A 17,452-nucleotide genomic window follows, 5' to 3' on the forward strand; every position below is an offset into this window, starting at 1 on the left:
GTCTAGACTATTTTTTATCTTTGTTTTTTCTCTTCTAGATCAAGAGTGGATCAGGTCCATGAAATTGTCAAGGGAAATCCTACTGTAATTCGTCTGTTAGTCAGTTTTTATCGGAATACTCGTGGTCAAAATGCATTGCGTCAGATTCTTGGTCCTACAATCAAAGAAGTTCTTCAAGACAAATCTATAAATATTAAGACTGATCCTGTTGATATTTATAAAACTTGGATCAACCAAACTGAATCACAGACAGGCCAGAAAAGGTACTGTAACTTAATTCTATTTAAAATGAATTATGAAGCAATAATTTAAAATATTTTTTTCACTAATGAAAATGAAGCATTTATGTCTAAGAAGTCATTCAAGTCTATATTGATAAAGGTAGTTTTCAGTGTAACAAAATCGACTCCAGACAGTCACAAAGGTTTTGGACAGCCACCCGTATAATATGTTCCTGGCTGCAAAAAGGTTTGAAAAAGGTTTGTAATGTTTACAAAACAGAGTGCAAAACAGAACTGATCAAGTGAGGGTAAGATGGTGGTTTTAAAGGTTGGGAGAAGAAATGAGGTCATCCAGGCCAGAAGTGGCGTCATCAGTGGTGCCAGAACCTGATGGGATTTCCCGAGAATGGTCTGTAAGAGACTGAGAGAGACAGTCCGCACACTCTGCCACCCCCTGGTCTGGCATAGTATTACCGTTACTTAAGCCCTTTAGCTGCCTCCTAATCGCACATGTGTGACATCAGACAGTAAGAGAACTTGATTGACTGGCTTATTGGCTAAATAGTTGACAGCTCCAAACTGCCTCAGAGTGCATCTATGTACAATTTTAGGCTTTTCATAGTGTCATTGCATGGATATCTGACTACATTTATATTCAATCAACTTTGAACTTGTTATTGTGTACTGTGTTGTTAACATCAACCACATTTCAAAAAAATAACTCATTAACAAAAAAGCAGCCATTTTCATTAGTTTTACTTGGTTTGCCACTGAATTTGATTTCCTATCTATAAATACATATTGTAATAGTATATCATATATGTATTGTTTTTTTAACAAGTTTTCTTTAATTTCCTCCTTCCAGCTCTCTCCCTTATGATGTAACGCCAGAAAAAGCTCTTCTTCACCCTGAAGTTCAGCGCAGACTTAATGTTTCTGTATGCAACCTGAAATCTATGACAGACAAATTCCTTACTGCCATCACCTCAAATCTTGACCAGCTCCCGTAATGTTTTTTTTTTATGTTTTTTTTATACTATAGATTAACAAAATTATGAATATTGCTTAGTAATTAGTATAGTTTTATTTGTTGCAGTAGATTTGGATTTTATTTACGTATTTCTTGGATCCTTATAAAAATCCACCATTTATTATGTGACAAGCTGTTCCAGCCAGCTTTGACTGGAAGTGTGTTAAAATGTATGTTACATGTGCATAATAAATAAAAAGCAGATCTGACACTTTCTGTCGTTGTGATAGAAAGACATGTATTTTTTTGTAATAATTAGAATATAGTACTTCTGAGCCTGTTTAAGCTCTTGCAAAATTTTACTGTGAAACTAAAGGTAAGTTTTAGAGAAATAGAAGTAATTTTACAGAAAAGAAAATTTAGAGAACATAAATATTTTTCTCAATAATACAACAATGTTAAAATGTTGTAGAGCATGTAGAATGCATCACAGTCATAACATACAACTCAAATGCTGAGAGACGAATAAGGTTCGAGCAGTACATACTCCCTCTTCCCCCAAGAGCAGCCCTCCTGGCAGATTTTCTTAGTGTCTGCCTCTTTTCACTCCTTTAGTTAATCCATCTCAAGCATGGATCTCCTCACATATGAGTCATTTGTGTGGTGCTTAAAAGAATAAAAATTGAATTTGACTTTTTCTGTTTGTCACAAAATGAGCATTGAGAAAAGAGGGAATGGATTTTTGATAGATAAACCATTGAGAGGTATTTGGAGACAGCAATAAAAATCTCATTCTTTTTCAACTTCCTTAAATATTTTAGAATTCTCAATAAGTATTGTGGTCAATATAAAGACTGGAATTGTTTTATTTTGCAATCTTTTCTAATTCATTTGAAGTAAAAATCATGTCTATCATGTTCTTTTGATATTATGTTAAAAGGCACAAAGGTCCAGTGAAAATGGCACCTGTTGTGAACTTCTCAGTTAGAAATATATGTGGTGGTTTTCATGTAATGCTCAGACAGAAATTCAATATTTTATAATATAGATATAGAGATATAGATATATATGTGGGTAGATATATAGATATCAGCTGTACTTTTAGCACTGCCTCTATGAATCCCATACCAATTGACATATCACAAAGACACATCAGCCAAATGAAGATACACACAGGCACATGTCTGTCTGTATATGTGTGTATGTATATATATATATATACACACACACACACACACACACACAGTGGAACATCGGTTTGCGAGTAACTTGGTTTACGAGTGTTTTGCAAGACGAGCAAAAATTTTTAATAAATTTTCACTTGATAAACGAGTGAGGTCTTGCAGTACGAGTAGTTTGTCTGCTGAGCGTCATGTGATCACAACTGAGCTGATGGTGGTTCTCTCTCTCACTGCGGGATTGTGGGCAATCGTCTCCTATTCTCCGTCTGAGTCGCCGTGCCTCACTCATATAGTCAACATCCGTACGAGCGTATAGTGTTTACAACAGCATTAGCATTGTGACTGTGTGCGCGCGCCTGTGTGTGTGTGCGCGCGCGCTTGCGTGCTGTGACGTGCGAGTCCCCATCTTGCACCCTAAAACACGAAGCTGAGTCTCAGTACTTTAGCAACACAAGCTTTATTCAGCTTGAAACAGCAACAGCGCGGTTATTTATACACAGACACAGCAGTCAGGCAGGGCCCTGCACATTTATAATGTTCCTTGTATCACCCATTGACGGCAGGCGCTTATAGCATGTCCGCGATCTTTTCGGATTCGCTTTTACGGAGAACTGCTACAGCGCTGAGAGACTGTGATTGCTTTGGGACACTCTTCCGCGTGTCGTCCCTTTGGGTGCAATCCCACAAGAGTTTAGAAACTCACTCACACCAGCCATGATTCTTTTCAAAGGTAAAGTGCAAGTTAATTTGTTTTATGTATTTTTACTTTATATTTTGTATTAATCATTTGTATATGAATAGTTCTGGGTTGTAGAACAAGTCATTTGAGTTTCCATTGTTTCTTATGGGGAAATTCACTTTGATATACGAGTGCTTTGGACTACGAGCACGTTTCTGGAACGAATTATGCTCGCAAACCGAGGTTCCACTGTATATATATGTGTGTGTGTGTGTGTGTATGTGTATATATATATATATATATATATATATATATATATATATATATATATATATATATATATATATATATAATATAATGTATAATATAATGTATGTATATAATATAATGTATGTATATATTTCTGATTTGAATGCATGTAACTGCTCAATATTAATTACTTGCAACACCAAATTGGTTGGATTAGCTCATTAAGCCTTGAACTTCATAGACAGGTGTGTCCAATCATGAGAAAAGGTATTTAAGGTGGTCAATTGCAAGTTGTGCTTCCCTTTGACTCTCCTGTGAAGAGTGACAGCATGGGATTCTCTTAGGAACTCTCAAAAGATCTGAAAACAAAGATTGTTCAGTATCATGGTTTAGGGGACAGCTTCAAAAAGCTCTCAGTGGTTTAAACTGTCAGTTTCAACGGTAAAGAATGAAATCAGGAAATGGAAGGCCACAGGCACAGTTGCTCTTAAACCCAGGTCTGGCAGGCCAAGAAAAATACAGGAGCAGCATATGTGCAGGATTGTGAGAATGGTTACAGACAACCCACAGATCACCTCCAAAGACCTGCAAGAACATCTTGCTGCAGATGGTGTATCTGTACATCGTTCTACACTTCAGCGTAATTTGCACAAAGAACATCTGTATGGCAGGGTGGTGAGAAAGAAGCCCTTTCTGCACTCACGCCACAAACAGTCGCTGCTTGTATGCAAATATCAACAAATTCTTCAGGATAATGTTCACGTATTAGTCACAAAGCTGAAGTTATGCAGGGGTTGGATATTCCAACAAGACAATGACACAGTTCGAAATCTACAAAGTCATTCATGCAGAGGGAGAAGTATAATGTTCTAGAATAGCCGTCACAGTCACCTGACTTTAATATCATCGAAAATCTATGGGATGATTTGAAGCAGGCTGTCCATGCTCAGCAGCCATTAAATTTAACTGAACTGGAGAGATTTTGTGTGGAATACCTCCATCCAGAATCCAGACACTCATCGAAGGCTATAGGACGTGTCTAGAGGCTATTATATTTGCAAAAGGAGGCTCAACTAAGTACTGTATTGATGTAATATCTCTGTTGGGCTCCCCAAATTTATGCACCTGTCTAATTTTGTTATGATGCATATTGCATATTTTCTGTTAATCCAATAAACTTAATGTCACTGCTGAAATACTACTGTTTCCATAAGACATGTCATATATTAAAAGGAAGTTGCTACTTTGAAAGATCAGCCAATGATAAACAAAAATACAAAGAATTAAGAGAGGTTCCCAAACTTTTTCATATGACTGTATCTAATACAGACATGTAAAACATTAAATCCAAAGTATAAAAGTAATTTTCTCTCCAAAATCTTAGCTGATATAGACTAAAATCATCTAACCTGAAACAGTTTTGAAATATTTTTTATTTATCAGTAATACATTCATTTCCCAATTCTTCTTGAAGTGCACTAGATTCTTGTATAAAAATGCAATATTTTGAGGTACTAAAAAAGAAGAGCAAGGATGTTTTGTACATTTGTACCAGACTAAATGATTTCTTTATTGAATTAAAATTTCCATATTTTCTTTATTGAATTAAAATTTCAGATTTTTTTTAAAGCCACTAGATCACAGCAGTTAGAATACCATCCTTAAAATATTTGTTTTTATTAAGTTTCTGAAATACCTTTGCAGGTACGGAATGCGCTTCATTGCCAAGGTGCTGAAAAATTCCTTGTGTGCGAAATTTCCAGGTACTGCCATTGCGGATATATATAAGGTGAGTATGAGATGCAGTCTTGTACAGATTTAACTAAACACATTCTCCCAATTCCATTTTACTGCACATCCTGTGTAGAAATTCATGCAGTTTGGGAAACATGGTAATTTTGTGTCAAATCCCAATTTATCCTCCAAATAAGTCTATTTTAATTTGTAAGGCAAATTGATATATATTGTTTTAATGCAGATTAAGTGTGCAGATACCCAATGATGAACTGGTGCCTTGTCCATAATTTTAGGCCCCAGCCCTGTGTGACCTTGATTTTGATTAAGTGGGTTTGAGAATAAGCTGTATGTATGCATTTGTTTTGTTGATCCATATTTGGCTGGTTTGTCTGTTTTCTGGTAAGCTGACGGTCCTTTACCCATAATAAATACTAAAAGTGAAAGCAATGTCTTTTACCTGTTAGGTTCGAAGGTTGATCAATAATAGTAACTTTGTAAGAGTATCCATAGAAAAACAGACTTGGATATCTAATTCTTTGTTTTGACTGTTTATACCTGGCTCTTCAAAGTATACAAATCTCTTCTGTCTTTGCCCACATTCTCAGTAGCACAGCATAATAGTAGCATTTTTTACACTTCAAAAATGACTCTCTTCTCCTGTAAAATTACTGTCAGTTTCCACAGGAAAACTTAACTTATGTTTCATTAATTTTGATATGCTGGATACCCTTGCTGTGTGTAATGATATAATGAAAAAATCCGTAATTCTCAGACAACACCAGTTTAAGATTAATTGACCTAAAACGCAACAATTGCTACAATTCATTTCAATGTGCAGGGGTCATTTGTCAGGAAAAGAATTGCATGAACTTTATCTACAAGGCGTTAGTGTTTGGTGTAGTATAGTCATGTTTATGTAGAAATATATACAGTAAGTATTACGATATATTTACAGTTTGTGTCTCTATGTATATATGAAAGTGTGTGTGTGTAAAATGTGTGTATATTTGGGCTGTCACTCATACAGTTTATAGATATAGATATATATATATATATATATTTATATATATATATAATAAACCATTCTACAAAGTAAAACATTTCATGGATGTATTTTTTATTCCCGCCCCTCTTCTTCTGCAGATTGTGGGAAATTTGCTTTATTACCGGTATATGAATCCAGCTGTGGTAGCACCAGATGGTTTTGACATTGTGGATTACTCTGCTGGTGTTGTTTTACATCCAGAACACAGACGTACACTTGGATCCATTGCACGGGTGCTACAGCATGCTGCTGCTAATAAGCTATTCGAGGGGGATAGTGCCCATCTACAGGCTCTCAATGATTACATCTCGCAGACTCATCTGCGTTTCAGGTATTAACTTCTGATAAAGATAAGATACCCTGCAAATGCAAAATGTATATTTTATACATTAATTTCTAGGTTAACTGAACACAACTGCCCCCCCCCCCCCCCCCCCCAAAGAAAACTGTGATCCTATGTTTATTTTATAGCAAAATTGAAACATTTCTGAGTAAGCCTCACTTGAATAAGCATTGTTTGCTGTGTTTCTTGTTAACTCAAGACGAGCTTAGGCAATCCACAATTATTTACACATTTGTTACAGTTAAGTAGCTTTGACAGCCGATCATTGATAACATTAGTCATGGTTCAAAAAGCACATAGGAGAGTGCAAACTGAGTACCTGTGACTTAAAGCATGAAACTGATGTGATGGGTGGTATATTATGGGACAACTTTGAAATGTTTAGAATTTTCTTTAATTAAAGATAAATAAATAAATTAGAAGAACATGTCACAGAGGCAGAATCAGAATCGGTCCTTTCAGCTGTTGATCGGTAAAACAGTAGTTAATCTACCAAAAAAAAAAATGCATCTTCAATGTACTATTGAGAAAGCTAAAGAAGCTGCGTGGCAATGTGTAGCAGACTAAGTACATTATGGTTCTGTATTTGTGCATTGCAAAATTAAATATTTAAGACATTATTCACATTAATTAAATATAAATGTATTAGTTTGTGATCTTCATACTTGAAACACTTTAAACAAGCAATTATTCAGTAGCAATACTAAGCACATTTGGCAGCAATTGGAAATTATATACAAAAACTGTTAGAATATACAGTACATTTACGGTATATTCAAACATATACTGCACATTTAGCAATCAAATAGAAAGCTGCAACCTCTGTCACTGTTGTGTTGCTCTAATATCACTCCTACTGAATTGGTATACACTCACTGGAATGTCTGAATACACAATACAGCTGGCCTTACAAGTCAATGTCACTTAAATGGACTAACCTGTGCATTGATGCTATGAAAAGTTTATAGTTTACACAGTCAGCTGATAATGAGCTTGACAGTGTCGTTATTTGCACAGGAGTGCAGTTTATTGTGCCAGTGTCATTTGTAAAGCTTAAGTACAGTGATCCCTCGCTATATCGCGCTTCGCCTTTCGCGGCTTCACTCTATCGCGGATTTTATATGTAAGCATATTTAAATATATATCGCGGATTTTTTGCTGGTTCGCGGATTTCTGCGGACAATGGGTCTTTTAATTTCTGGTACATGCTTCCTCAGTTGGTTTGCCCAGTTGATTTCATACAAGGGACGCTATTGGCAGATGGCTGAGAAGCTACCCAACTTACTTTTCTCTCTCTCTTGCGCTGACTATCTGTGATCCTGACGTAGGGGGTGTGAGCAGGGGGGCTGTTCGCACACCTAGACGATAGGGACGCTTGTCTAAAAATGCTGAAAGATTATCTTCACGTTGGCTACCTACTGTGCAGCTGCTTCTTGAAGTGACATGCTGCACGGTGCTTCGCATACTTAAAAGCACGAAGGGCACGTATTGATTTTTTTATCTGTCTCTCTCTCTCTCTCTCTGTGCTCCTGACGGAGGGGGTGTGAGCTTGTAACGGCCGACCCCTTTTACCCAGCCGGCAGCTACACCTCCAAGACCAGTGCCTTGGATAATTTACTGAGAGAAAGTCTAACTATCAAGCCGTACTTCTTACCAATTGAACTTTTCCCCACACAATCGACGGTGAAAAATATGAGCACAAAAACAGGATGTAAAATTAAACAGATTATATGTATTAAGTAAAACAAGACATGCAAAAAATAGAAACATATATAAATACAAATATCCCTCCACCCCAGCAATAACAAAACACCACCAAATATATACAACAAAAACCCTCCCTTGTCCCTGTAACAAATAAACACACAACACGAAAACAACAATGAATGATAAACTGAAAATGAATGAGAACGTGAGTCCGGTAATAATGAAACTGTCCTGAAAGCGGATGACTGAATTAGTGATATTGAGTTGTTTGAATCTCCCCGGAAAAAATGGAACAGCCTCACCGTGAATCCTCGTGTGTATGGTGGATGATTAAGTCCTACCCCGGGGTCTTTCGTGGTGAGGTCCTTGAAATAAATCCGGCAGATGGAAAAACAAACTGGATTGGCAAGCGCGATGTGGACAATAACTGGTACCGTTGGTTCGTGGTCGTGAATGAAAAATCTCCTTCTCTCCTCTCTCTTCCTTCTCCTGCTGGCTTATATAGTCCTGTGACGGCTGGGATTAATTGATTGTAAACAGGTGTTTTCCAGGTTGGCGGCTGTGGTCTCCTTCCATCATTAACTGATGCACATAAACAGTAAACGGGACAGTGAAACGAGATGCACTCAGAACTGACATTTAAACACTATGTGGCCCCGCTACAAGCTGCCGCCTTCAACAGTGCCGCGGTGCTTCGCATACTTAAAAGCCAAACAGACCTATTGATTTGTTTGCTCCTTTGAAGAGGAAGATATGTTTGCATTCTTTTAATTGTGAGACTGAACTGTCATCTCTGTCTTGTCATGGAGCACAGTTTAAACTTTTGAAAAAGAGACAAATGTTTGTTTGCAGTGTTTGAATAACGTTCCTGTCTCTCTACAACCTCCTGTGTTTCTGCGCAAATCTGTGACCCAAGCATGACAATATAAAAATAACCATATAAACATATGGTTTCTACTTCGCGGATTTTCTTATTTCGCGGGTGGCTCTGGAACGCAACCCCCGCAATGGAGGAGGGATTACTGTAACCTTATTTAGTGTCAATGTTACAGCTTTGCATGAATGCATTTTGCAAAATTCACTTGCCACTTGCATTTAAAGGTTTTGCAGTTTTGTAGTCATCAGGAAATGCCAAGGGGTCTGTGCTGTCCATTCTTAACACTTGTTATGGACAATCCAAGTTCCCTCATAGCAGGTTGGAAAATGGATGGATGGATACATACAGCTTGGATGATCTCACAGAGTTATTGAAAGCAAAGTTACTTATGCATTGAATGTAACCACAAACATCTATGTGAAAAATCATCATCCCAAATACCAGACCAGACTTCATAATTTTTATAATGAGTGTGTTTTATTTTACTGGTAAATCCTCCATTACGAAACATTGAATTTTTAATATCTTACTCTTGGAAGTAAAAAAACCAATATGGACTATAATAAAAACAACAAGAACACTGAATGTATTTAATTTTTGAGGTGTGCAATTGAATATATTAATATGTATGTTACTCTTTATTACTTTACAATGTACATAAAAATACTATCATGACTTGTATCAAAAATGACAAAGGGCCTCCTTTCTAATCCTTATTTATCCTGGAGGCGTAAAAGCTCCAGTACACAAGAATAGGAGCACACCTCCGTTGATCCTATAAGGTCTTGAAGTACATTATTTTTTTCTTATGTATGGTGTTAATCAAAATTAGAGAACAACTTAGATCTTCCTAAATTTTAAAATCACTCCTTATACTCATTTTAAGTGATCCTACCTGGAATAAAAGAGGAGCTTTAAGCATATTTCATAATTTAAATAAATTCTAAAGCACAATATAAAAAACGAAATGAGAAACTTGAAGAAAAACTCTGATCGAAATTAGAGAACATTTTCAGATACCTCCCAGTTACTGATGTTAATCTGGCACCTGGTGCTAATTTCCTTAATTATCTGACAAGCCCTATTTATCTGGAAGCACTCCTAATAACTTTGCAGGATTGCAAGCAGATCTAAGGTGACTGAAACTGCAGGGTGTCCTGATGAAGGGCAAAGGGCTAACCTTTTCAGCCATTTCAAGAAAAGTTGGTCATTCCAACTGTGTAATTTCTACAATATTGCAGCTTTACAATGACACAAATTACTTCAAGTCCCCCAAAAAGGCTGGCTGCCCACATAAGACAAATGTACAAGAGGACAGGATAATGTGGAGATTCTCTAGGGGGAATCAGTTGAACACTGCTGCTAGAATTGTTTGCCAGTTCAGCGCTGAACAGGGTAAGGATCTGTTTCGGCATACAGTGTCTCTTCCTTAAAGACAATCGGACTGAAAGCCCATTCTGCAGTGACGAAGCCCCTCATCAATAAAAATAAGCAAAAGACTAGACTAAGCCAGTGTTTCCCAAACTTTTTTGAGCCAAGGCATATCTCTCTATTATAAAAAGAAATCCTCTCCCCTGTCCTGATAGTCTACGATACGTGATTTTTCTCGGAAGATAATTTAAAGACCCGTGAGACGAAAGAGACCTGCCACGGTGCGTCTCACGGGAACATAGAACATGAGTCTTGCAAGACACAGCCTACTTACAAACAATATCAAAAAAAAAAAAATCGGTAGTGTAAAGGCAGTCATGCAGCACACACAGCTCCAGGGCTCAGTGCATATAAAGTGTATAAGGTCAATACGGTAGAAATGAAATGAATAGGGTAGAAATGAAACGTCGACGATTAAACGAAGAAGAAAGAAAAGCGCTGAGAAAAGAGACTCAAATGCGTTGGACAGAAAAAAGAGCAAAAAAGAATAATCGAGGTGCAAATTCAGAAAATGAGGAAAGTAATTATCAGCCCGGAACAAGAGGAATTGAAAAAAGCACATCCAATCCGGCTGTTAAATAAATGACAGTGAGTAAAATGACAAAGTAGAACTTTATAGAGATGTTTACAAACGTTGGCGCTAAACACATGCAGAGCAGGTTAGAGATTATGAAACCAGGGAAATTAGAAAGGCTCAAAAAAAAAAAAATGTTGGCGCTATACACGTGGAGAAAGTTAAAGGATATGAAAGTAGGAAAATTAGAAAATATAAAAAATTAAAGATCGCAGTAGTGCAAACAAACTGCCTCATTTAACTATGCACCAGTCTGACTTTGGTTTTGCACAATAATTACTACACTATTGCACCTTAACACTTAATTCTACTTTATTCACATAATTTTACTTATTTATTATTTTCTACTATACTGTTATCTTTCGATCTATGACTTTTTGTTAATCTAACTGATATTCTTCTAACTTTGCACAGTTGTTGATAAGCGGATCAGGATGCATTTCACTGCGTGTTGTCCTGTATAACTATGCATGTGACAAATAAAGAATCTTGAGAATTTCAAAAACGGAGTTTACCGCACATGCATTTATTGGTTACTTTGTTAATGTATATATATTTATCTGTCTGCTTATTTAAAAACATAAATTTACCCCAGGAGTCAAAAATGTTCTGTCTAGCCCTTGTACAAAAACCTAGACAAAAGCTGGGGTATCACCTTGGTAAACCCATGTACTTTTGGAACTGTGAGAGGAAAATAGCACGACTTTACAGACAGGAGTCCAATGCAGAACTCTACTTACTTTGTTACTCTGTAAAAAAAAAAAAAAATGATTAAATGCTGATGATGTAGATCGTTTTGTCTATGCTGAAATTCCAAACAGAGAAACCTATCCTGACCTCATTAAAAAGATTCCGCATATTGGGACTCGCAAGATTACAAATATTGTTTTTACAGAAGTTCTGAAATAAAAGTGAAACTAATGAAATAGCAACAATTCAAAGAAAAAACAATCTTGAAAGTGTGTATCCAGAAAACCAAATATGGGGGTTGGCGAGCAAAGCCCCCTAGTATTTTACATTAGAAAAATGTCACAGCGCACCACCAAACAAAAATGTCACAAAAAGTATATGTAATGAAATATAATCTTCTAGTTTCAATTTACTCACAATTTAAAATTTTAGTTGAACACAACGCTGATGTACACGCAGGAATTGAAGAAAGACACACATGAAGATCTTCTTCAACAGCTCTGAGTCTCAATTTTTTTTTTTTTTTTTTAGTTTTTATAGCAGTCATGCTTGAAAAGCCAAGCTCGCATAGGTAGGTTGTGGAAAATGGGAGCAGGGCTGAAATAGCTCTGCTTGCCAGAATGGGGAACTCATTGGCAGCAGTCAGCCAAAAACTGTCCAAAGGTAGATCAGCAAAGCTCAGCTTTAAACCACGATTTTCTCTCAATACAGTTATTTTCTCCTGCAAAGTCATGTCCTTTCCAATTGTGGTTGAGCTATATGGGTTCCTAACCCAGTCAAGGCAATCAGTGAAAACTGAAGGGAAATAAAATGACAACTTCTGTTCAAGAGTTTTCAAATGCTTGCCTATTGTCTCACACAGTGTAGTGTTGATACCTTGCCATTTCTGGGTGTGTGGGAACATGTCAAGTTTGGCACTTTCCACATGTTGTTGCCAGAGCTACACCGTTGAACGAAATCCATTACTTTTATGTGCACTTGAGAGCAGAGTTTCATTTCGGCCTTGCATCCATGTGTTCAGGTCATTTAAATGTTGAAATATATCTGCCAGAAATGCGAGTCTTGCACACCACTCATCACTTGAAAGCAACTTTGCGTCATCACACCTCTCATTTGTCAAAAACACTTTTAGTTCCTTCCGCAGCTCATACACACGGGCTAAAACTTTGCCACGGGACAACCACCGGACCTCCGTATGCAGCAATAGCACTTTATGCTCCACTCCCATTTCCTCACACAATGATGCAAACATGTGACTTTTTACAGGTCTTGTCTTCACAAAGTTTATCATGTGCACAACATCGTCCAATACAGGAGCTAGGTCTGTTGGTAATGTCTTGGCAACGAGTGCCTCACGGTGCAGAAAACAATGCGTCCCAATAACATCTGGATGTTGCAATTTCACTCTGCTTACAAATCCTTTGGTGCACCAGAACATGGCAGGTGCTCCATCAGTGCAAACACTTACGCAGTTTTTCCACTTAAGTCCTTCTTGTTCAAGGTACTTTGATACAACTCGAAAAATTTCCTCTCCTGTTGTTCTCTCTGGAAATTCCTTGCAAAATAGGAAGTTTTCTCTGATGGTGTCTCCGTCTACAAAGCGCACATTTGCCAAAAGTTGTGCATGTCCACTGATATCCGTAGATTCATCAAATTGCAATGCAAATTTTCCCCTGACGTGCAACTTTTCCAAAATGATCCGTTCAATGTCTGCAGACATGTTATCAATACGTCTGGCAATTGTATTATTTGAGAGAGGGACTTGGGCTGTTTCTTTAAGAGCGCTAGGGCTGAGCATCTCATTTACAATGATTTTGCAGGCAGGTAGTATTAATGTCTCTGCCACCGTGTGTAGCTGTTTTGATTTGGCGATGAGTTCAGCAACTTGGTAGCTAGCTTTGAGAGCTCTCATTCATCTTTGTGGTTTTCCTCACTAAAGCTGCCTGTTTCTTAGTCTGTTCACGAAGTTGAATAAAATCGTCTGTGTTCTTGTTTTGAAGTGTCGGGTGTTTTGTTTGGAGATGGCGTTTAAGTTTGCTAGGAACCATGGCACTGTTGGAGAGCTTTTCCCCACATACCAAGCACAACGGAATCGGCATGGTTGGTTCCCTTGTAAAAGTAAATCCAAAGGAATGGTAACTTTCATTGTATTGTCTTGAGCTTCACCTTTTTTTGCTTTCTTCTGACCACTACTCATACTAGGGCCTTCATCTGGGTCACAATTTTCTCCAGAACCCAGTTTGGATTGTGTACTTTTTCTTTTCAGATATTTATCCATCGCTATCACTGCTGTTACAGATGAAGCATCACCAATTCTTTTGTTTGAATGGCAACATGTAGATACACAGATTAATTAGCCGTCTGCTGCCACCTAGTGGAAGAATATTTAAGTGTTCTGTCTGTCATTGTCGCATAGACGAACGAAGACAAATTGTTGGCAGTAAATAAATAATAATTTTCAGACCAATTAAGTGAAATTTGATCATTTTCCATGGTACACCTGATGATCTCTCACAGCACAATAATGTGCCGCGGCACAGTGGTTGGGAATCACTGGACTAAGCTATGCTGTGTGGAGAGAACAGAACTGGTCCAGAGTTCACTTTAGTGATCAGTGCAAGTGTAATTTATTTAGGTCCGATCGGAAATATTACATTTCGTGTCAGACTGGGGAAAGACTGAACCCAAAGTGTGTGTGGGGGTTTTTTTTTTTTAATTTTAAGGAGGAAGCATCATGGTTTGGTAAATGTTTTCTGCAACAGGAGTTGGACCTTTTATATAGCTACTGCAAATGTTATCAGAACCTGCTTCAGCAACATGTGGTTCCTTCCTTCCGCAATTTTAATGCAAAACAATGCCCCCTGACAAAGCAGTTCTTTGAAGATAACAACATTGAAATAATGAAATGGCCAGCTGAGAATCCCTGGAAAATTGTTGTTGAAAAGGTTAATTTTAAGAAACCCACTACAGTTACTGAACTTTTTGAAGAGACTGGAAGAAGCATGGACCCAGATCAAATCATAGCAGTGTTAAAACTAGTGATGTCTTGCAGACACAGATGTGTTGAAGTAATTGAAAGTAAGGGCCTCTAAAATTTGTACTAATTACTGAATGCTTTGAATCTCCAAAAATTTTAGCTGTAATCTCCTTTTGTGCTACAATGGTTACTGCACTCTAATTTTGATCACTGTGTTTTCTGTAAAATAAAGGTTTTTGTTGAAGTGCCTTGATTATTTGTAAAACATGCTAGTAGAACAGTAATATACGCACAGCTAATATTCTTGCAAATTTTGAGCAGTGACGATTAACAATATTTCAGAAAAAGTGCTCATAAATTGTATTCTAATTTTGATCACCACTGTATTACATTACTATGAACTTTTTTGTGCTATTTAGGGTTTGTGGTTTACTAACTTAGAATTGGTACTTTATAACTGATCATTTAAACATTATGGAAGATACCTTTTTTTTTATATATATATATATATAAAAACCTATTTTTGATTACTATATCCTATAGTCTGTCACTAACATAAAAAAGCAATGGGAACGAATAGTGTAATTTAATTGTATTATTTTATTAATTCTTGTTGTTTTAAATTAACAGTTTAGCTTTAGTCTTTTACAACTTTGCAGCGAACATCACGTTAACTTAAACAATAGTGTAGGTAAGAATGCAGCAAAATGAGAAACTCCTAAAAAAAATTAAAACCCTGAACCTTTCTCTGAGGTTTTGTTTTTCATCAAATGTTAATTTTATGATCTCTCAATCCATAACACTTCTTTAGTGTGATCTGTACCAATCTAAATATGATGCTTAAAACATATTTGGTGGAACCAAAATCAGCTTAGATAGTCCCACCTTGTCAATTTAAGTGACGCTTACTCCCTGAGCATGCTGTGTTGAACACCCTCCAAGGTTCCTCAAGTTTGGTCTTGGAGTGACACAGTGGCTGCAGGCTTTTGTTTTGTGACCTAATTTCCTAATGTGGACTCATGGCTGATAAAAACTTGCTTAATTATATGGCTTTAAGTTTGCCACACTAGGTCATTTTTTTGATTATAGACTTTTGCTTTTCAAGGATATCATCCAAGTGACTTGTGGCTCTGAAGAAATGAGTAAATCTCAGTTCTTTGCATTTTACCTTCTACTTCTTTCCAAATATTCAGACAGGTACTTCATGATGAACACACAGAGGTATAAATGAGACCAAATATTGTGAGATGCTGGCCCGTTTGTCATTCAAATCTTATTGTTAATTGATAGCTTGTTAAAAGGAATTAAAAATGGATGGAATCTTCAAAGGCAAGTTAACTAAAATAGAACACAAAAATGTTGCATGAGTAGTAATTGGCTTCAGCAGCTATCATTGTCTTCTAATTAAGCAATTTTAAGGAAACAAAAACATGTAACTGCTGTGGCTTTCCAGGACCTAGCTATAGAGGATTTGTGCTTTAGAGAGTTCATCTTAGTAATGAGAACAGATCTTGTTTATTCAGTACAATACTTGGGTATTCTGGACTGTGTATTTCATTTGAAGCTAGACAGTTTACTGTAATACAGTAATCCCTCCTCCATTGCGGGGGTTGCGTTCCAGAACCCCCCGCGAAATAAGAAAATCCGCGAAGTAGAAACCATATGTTCATATGGTTCTTTTTATATATTTTAAGCCCTTATAAACTCTCCCACACTATTATAAACATTTCCCGCACAATTATACAGCATAAACCCTTTGTATTCTCTTAGATATTAGGTAAGATTCGTTGAAATTATGTATGTAAACACAGTTTATATACAGTAAAACCTAACTATTATTTTAAAGATATCGAGCGTCTCCGATATCACATATGTTACAGCCATTACGACAGACAGGCCACCAGCAATAAATACGTACAATGCAAGAAAAATTGTATACAGTAAAATGTGTGTACAGTGACAGTAAACTATGTACATGTAATAAGTACTGTACGTAGATAATTAATTATGGTTACTCACCAACAATGACACGACGACTTGTCCAATAATGATGAGTTTAATTTTACTGCACAACAAAGGAGAGCGTTACAGCTCCTCTAAAGGAGCCTCTTCAGGCGATTGTGTAGCATCGCCGTTGTTCTTCTTCTGGCAGTCTTCAATCCAAATCCCTAAAGCAGATTCCATCCAGACTACTGCTTTATCACGTCCACTTGCAACTCGTTTTGCGCCCTGGTTAAAGTACACTGCGGCTGTAGATCTTATATGCTTTTCCTCCTTTTTAAATAAAAAGAATCGTGGACTCATGCCGTAATGGTGTCCTGCAGCGGTGTACTGTAGCTGTTCCCTTCCTTCAACATATCCAAAACTTTTACCTTTTCTGCAATCATTTGCATCTTCTGTTGGCGCTTGGACACGGCCACTGAAGCAGTTCGCAGAAGCACGTTAATGCTGAATGAGTGAGATGAGACTTCCTGGTTAATGCAGCACTCCGTCGCTGAGCCAATCAGCAGACAGGAACTTTAACTGTGTGCTCTGATTAGGTAGCTTCTCAGTCATCTGCCAATAGCGTCCCTTGTATGAAATCAACTGGGCAGACCAACTGAGGAAGCATGTACCAGAAGTAAAAAGACCCATTGTCCGCAGAAACCCGCGAAGCAGCAAAAAGTCCGCGTTATATATTTAGATATGCTTACACATAAAATCCGCGATAGAGTGAAGCTGCGAAAGTCGAAGCGCGATGTAGCGAGGGATTACTGTATACCTACATAAGG

General features: G+C 37.2%; 1 protein-coding gene across 1 annotated transcript in view; it reads left to right on the forward strand.

Moving 5' to 3' along the window:
* iqgap3 (IQ motif containing GTPase activating protein 3) overlaps window positions 1–17,452 on the forward strand; it is a 101,815-nt gene that overhangs the window by 67,083 nt on the left and 17,280 nt on the right. Inside the window, exons 26-29 of the mRNA XM_028794127.2 lie at window positions 39–263; window positions 1,087–1,227; window positions 5,005–5,089; window positions 6,181–6,413. Coding sequence (XP_028649960.1) covers window positions 39–263; window positions 1,087–1,227; window positions 5,005–5,089; window positions 6,181–6,413 — 684 coding nt within the window. The remainder of the gene's footprint in view (window positions 1–38; window positions 264–1,086; window positions 1,228–5,004; window positions 5,090–6,180; window positions 6,414–17,452) is intronic.

Source organism: Erpetoichthys calabaricus, chromosome 2 (assembly GCF_900747795.2).
Source record: "Erpetoichthys calabaricus chromosome 2, fErpCal1.3, whole genome shotgun sequence".
In the NCBI taxonomy this organism is placed as follows: Eukaryota; Metazoa; Chordata; class Cladistia; order Polypteriformes; family Polypteridae; genus Erpetoichthys; species Erpetoichthys calabaricus.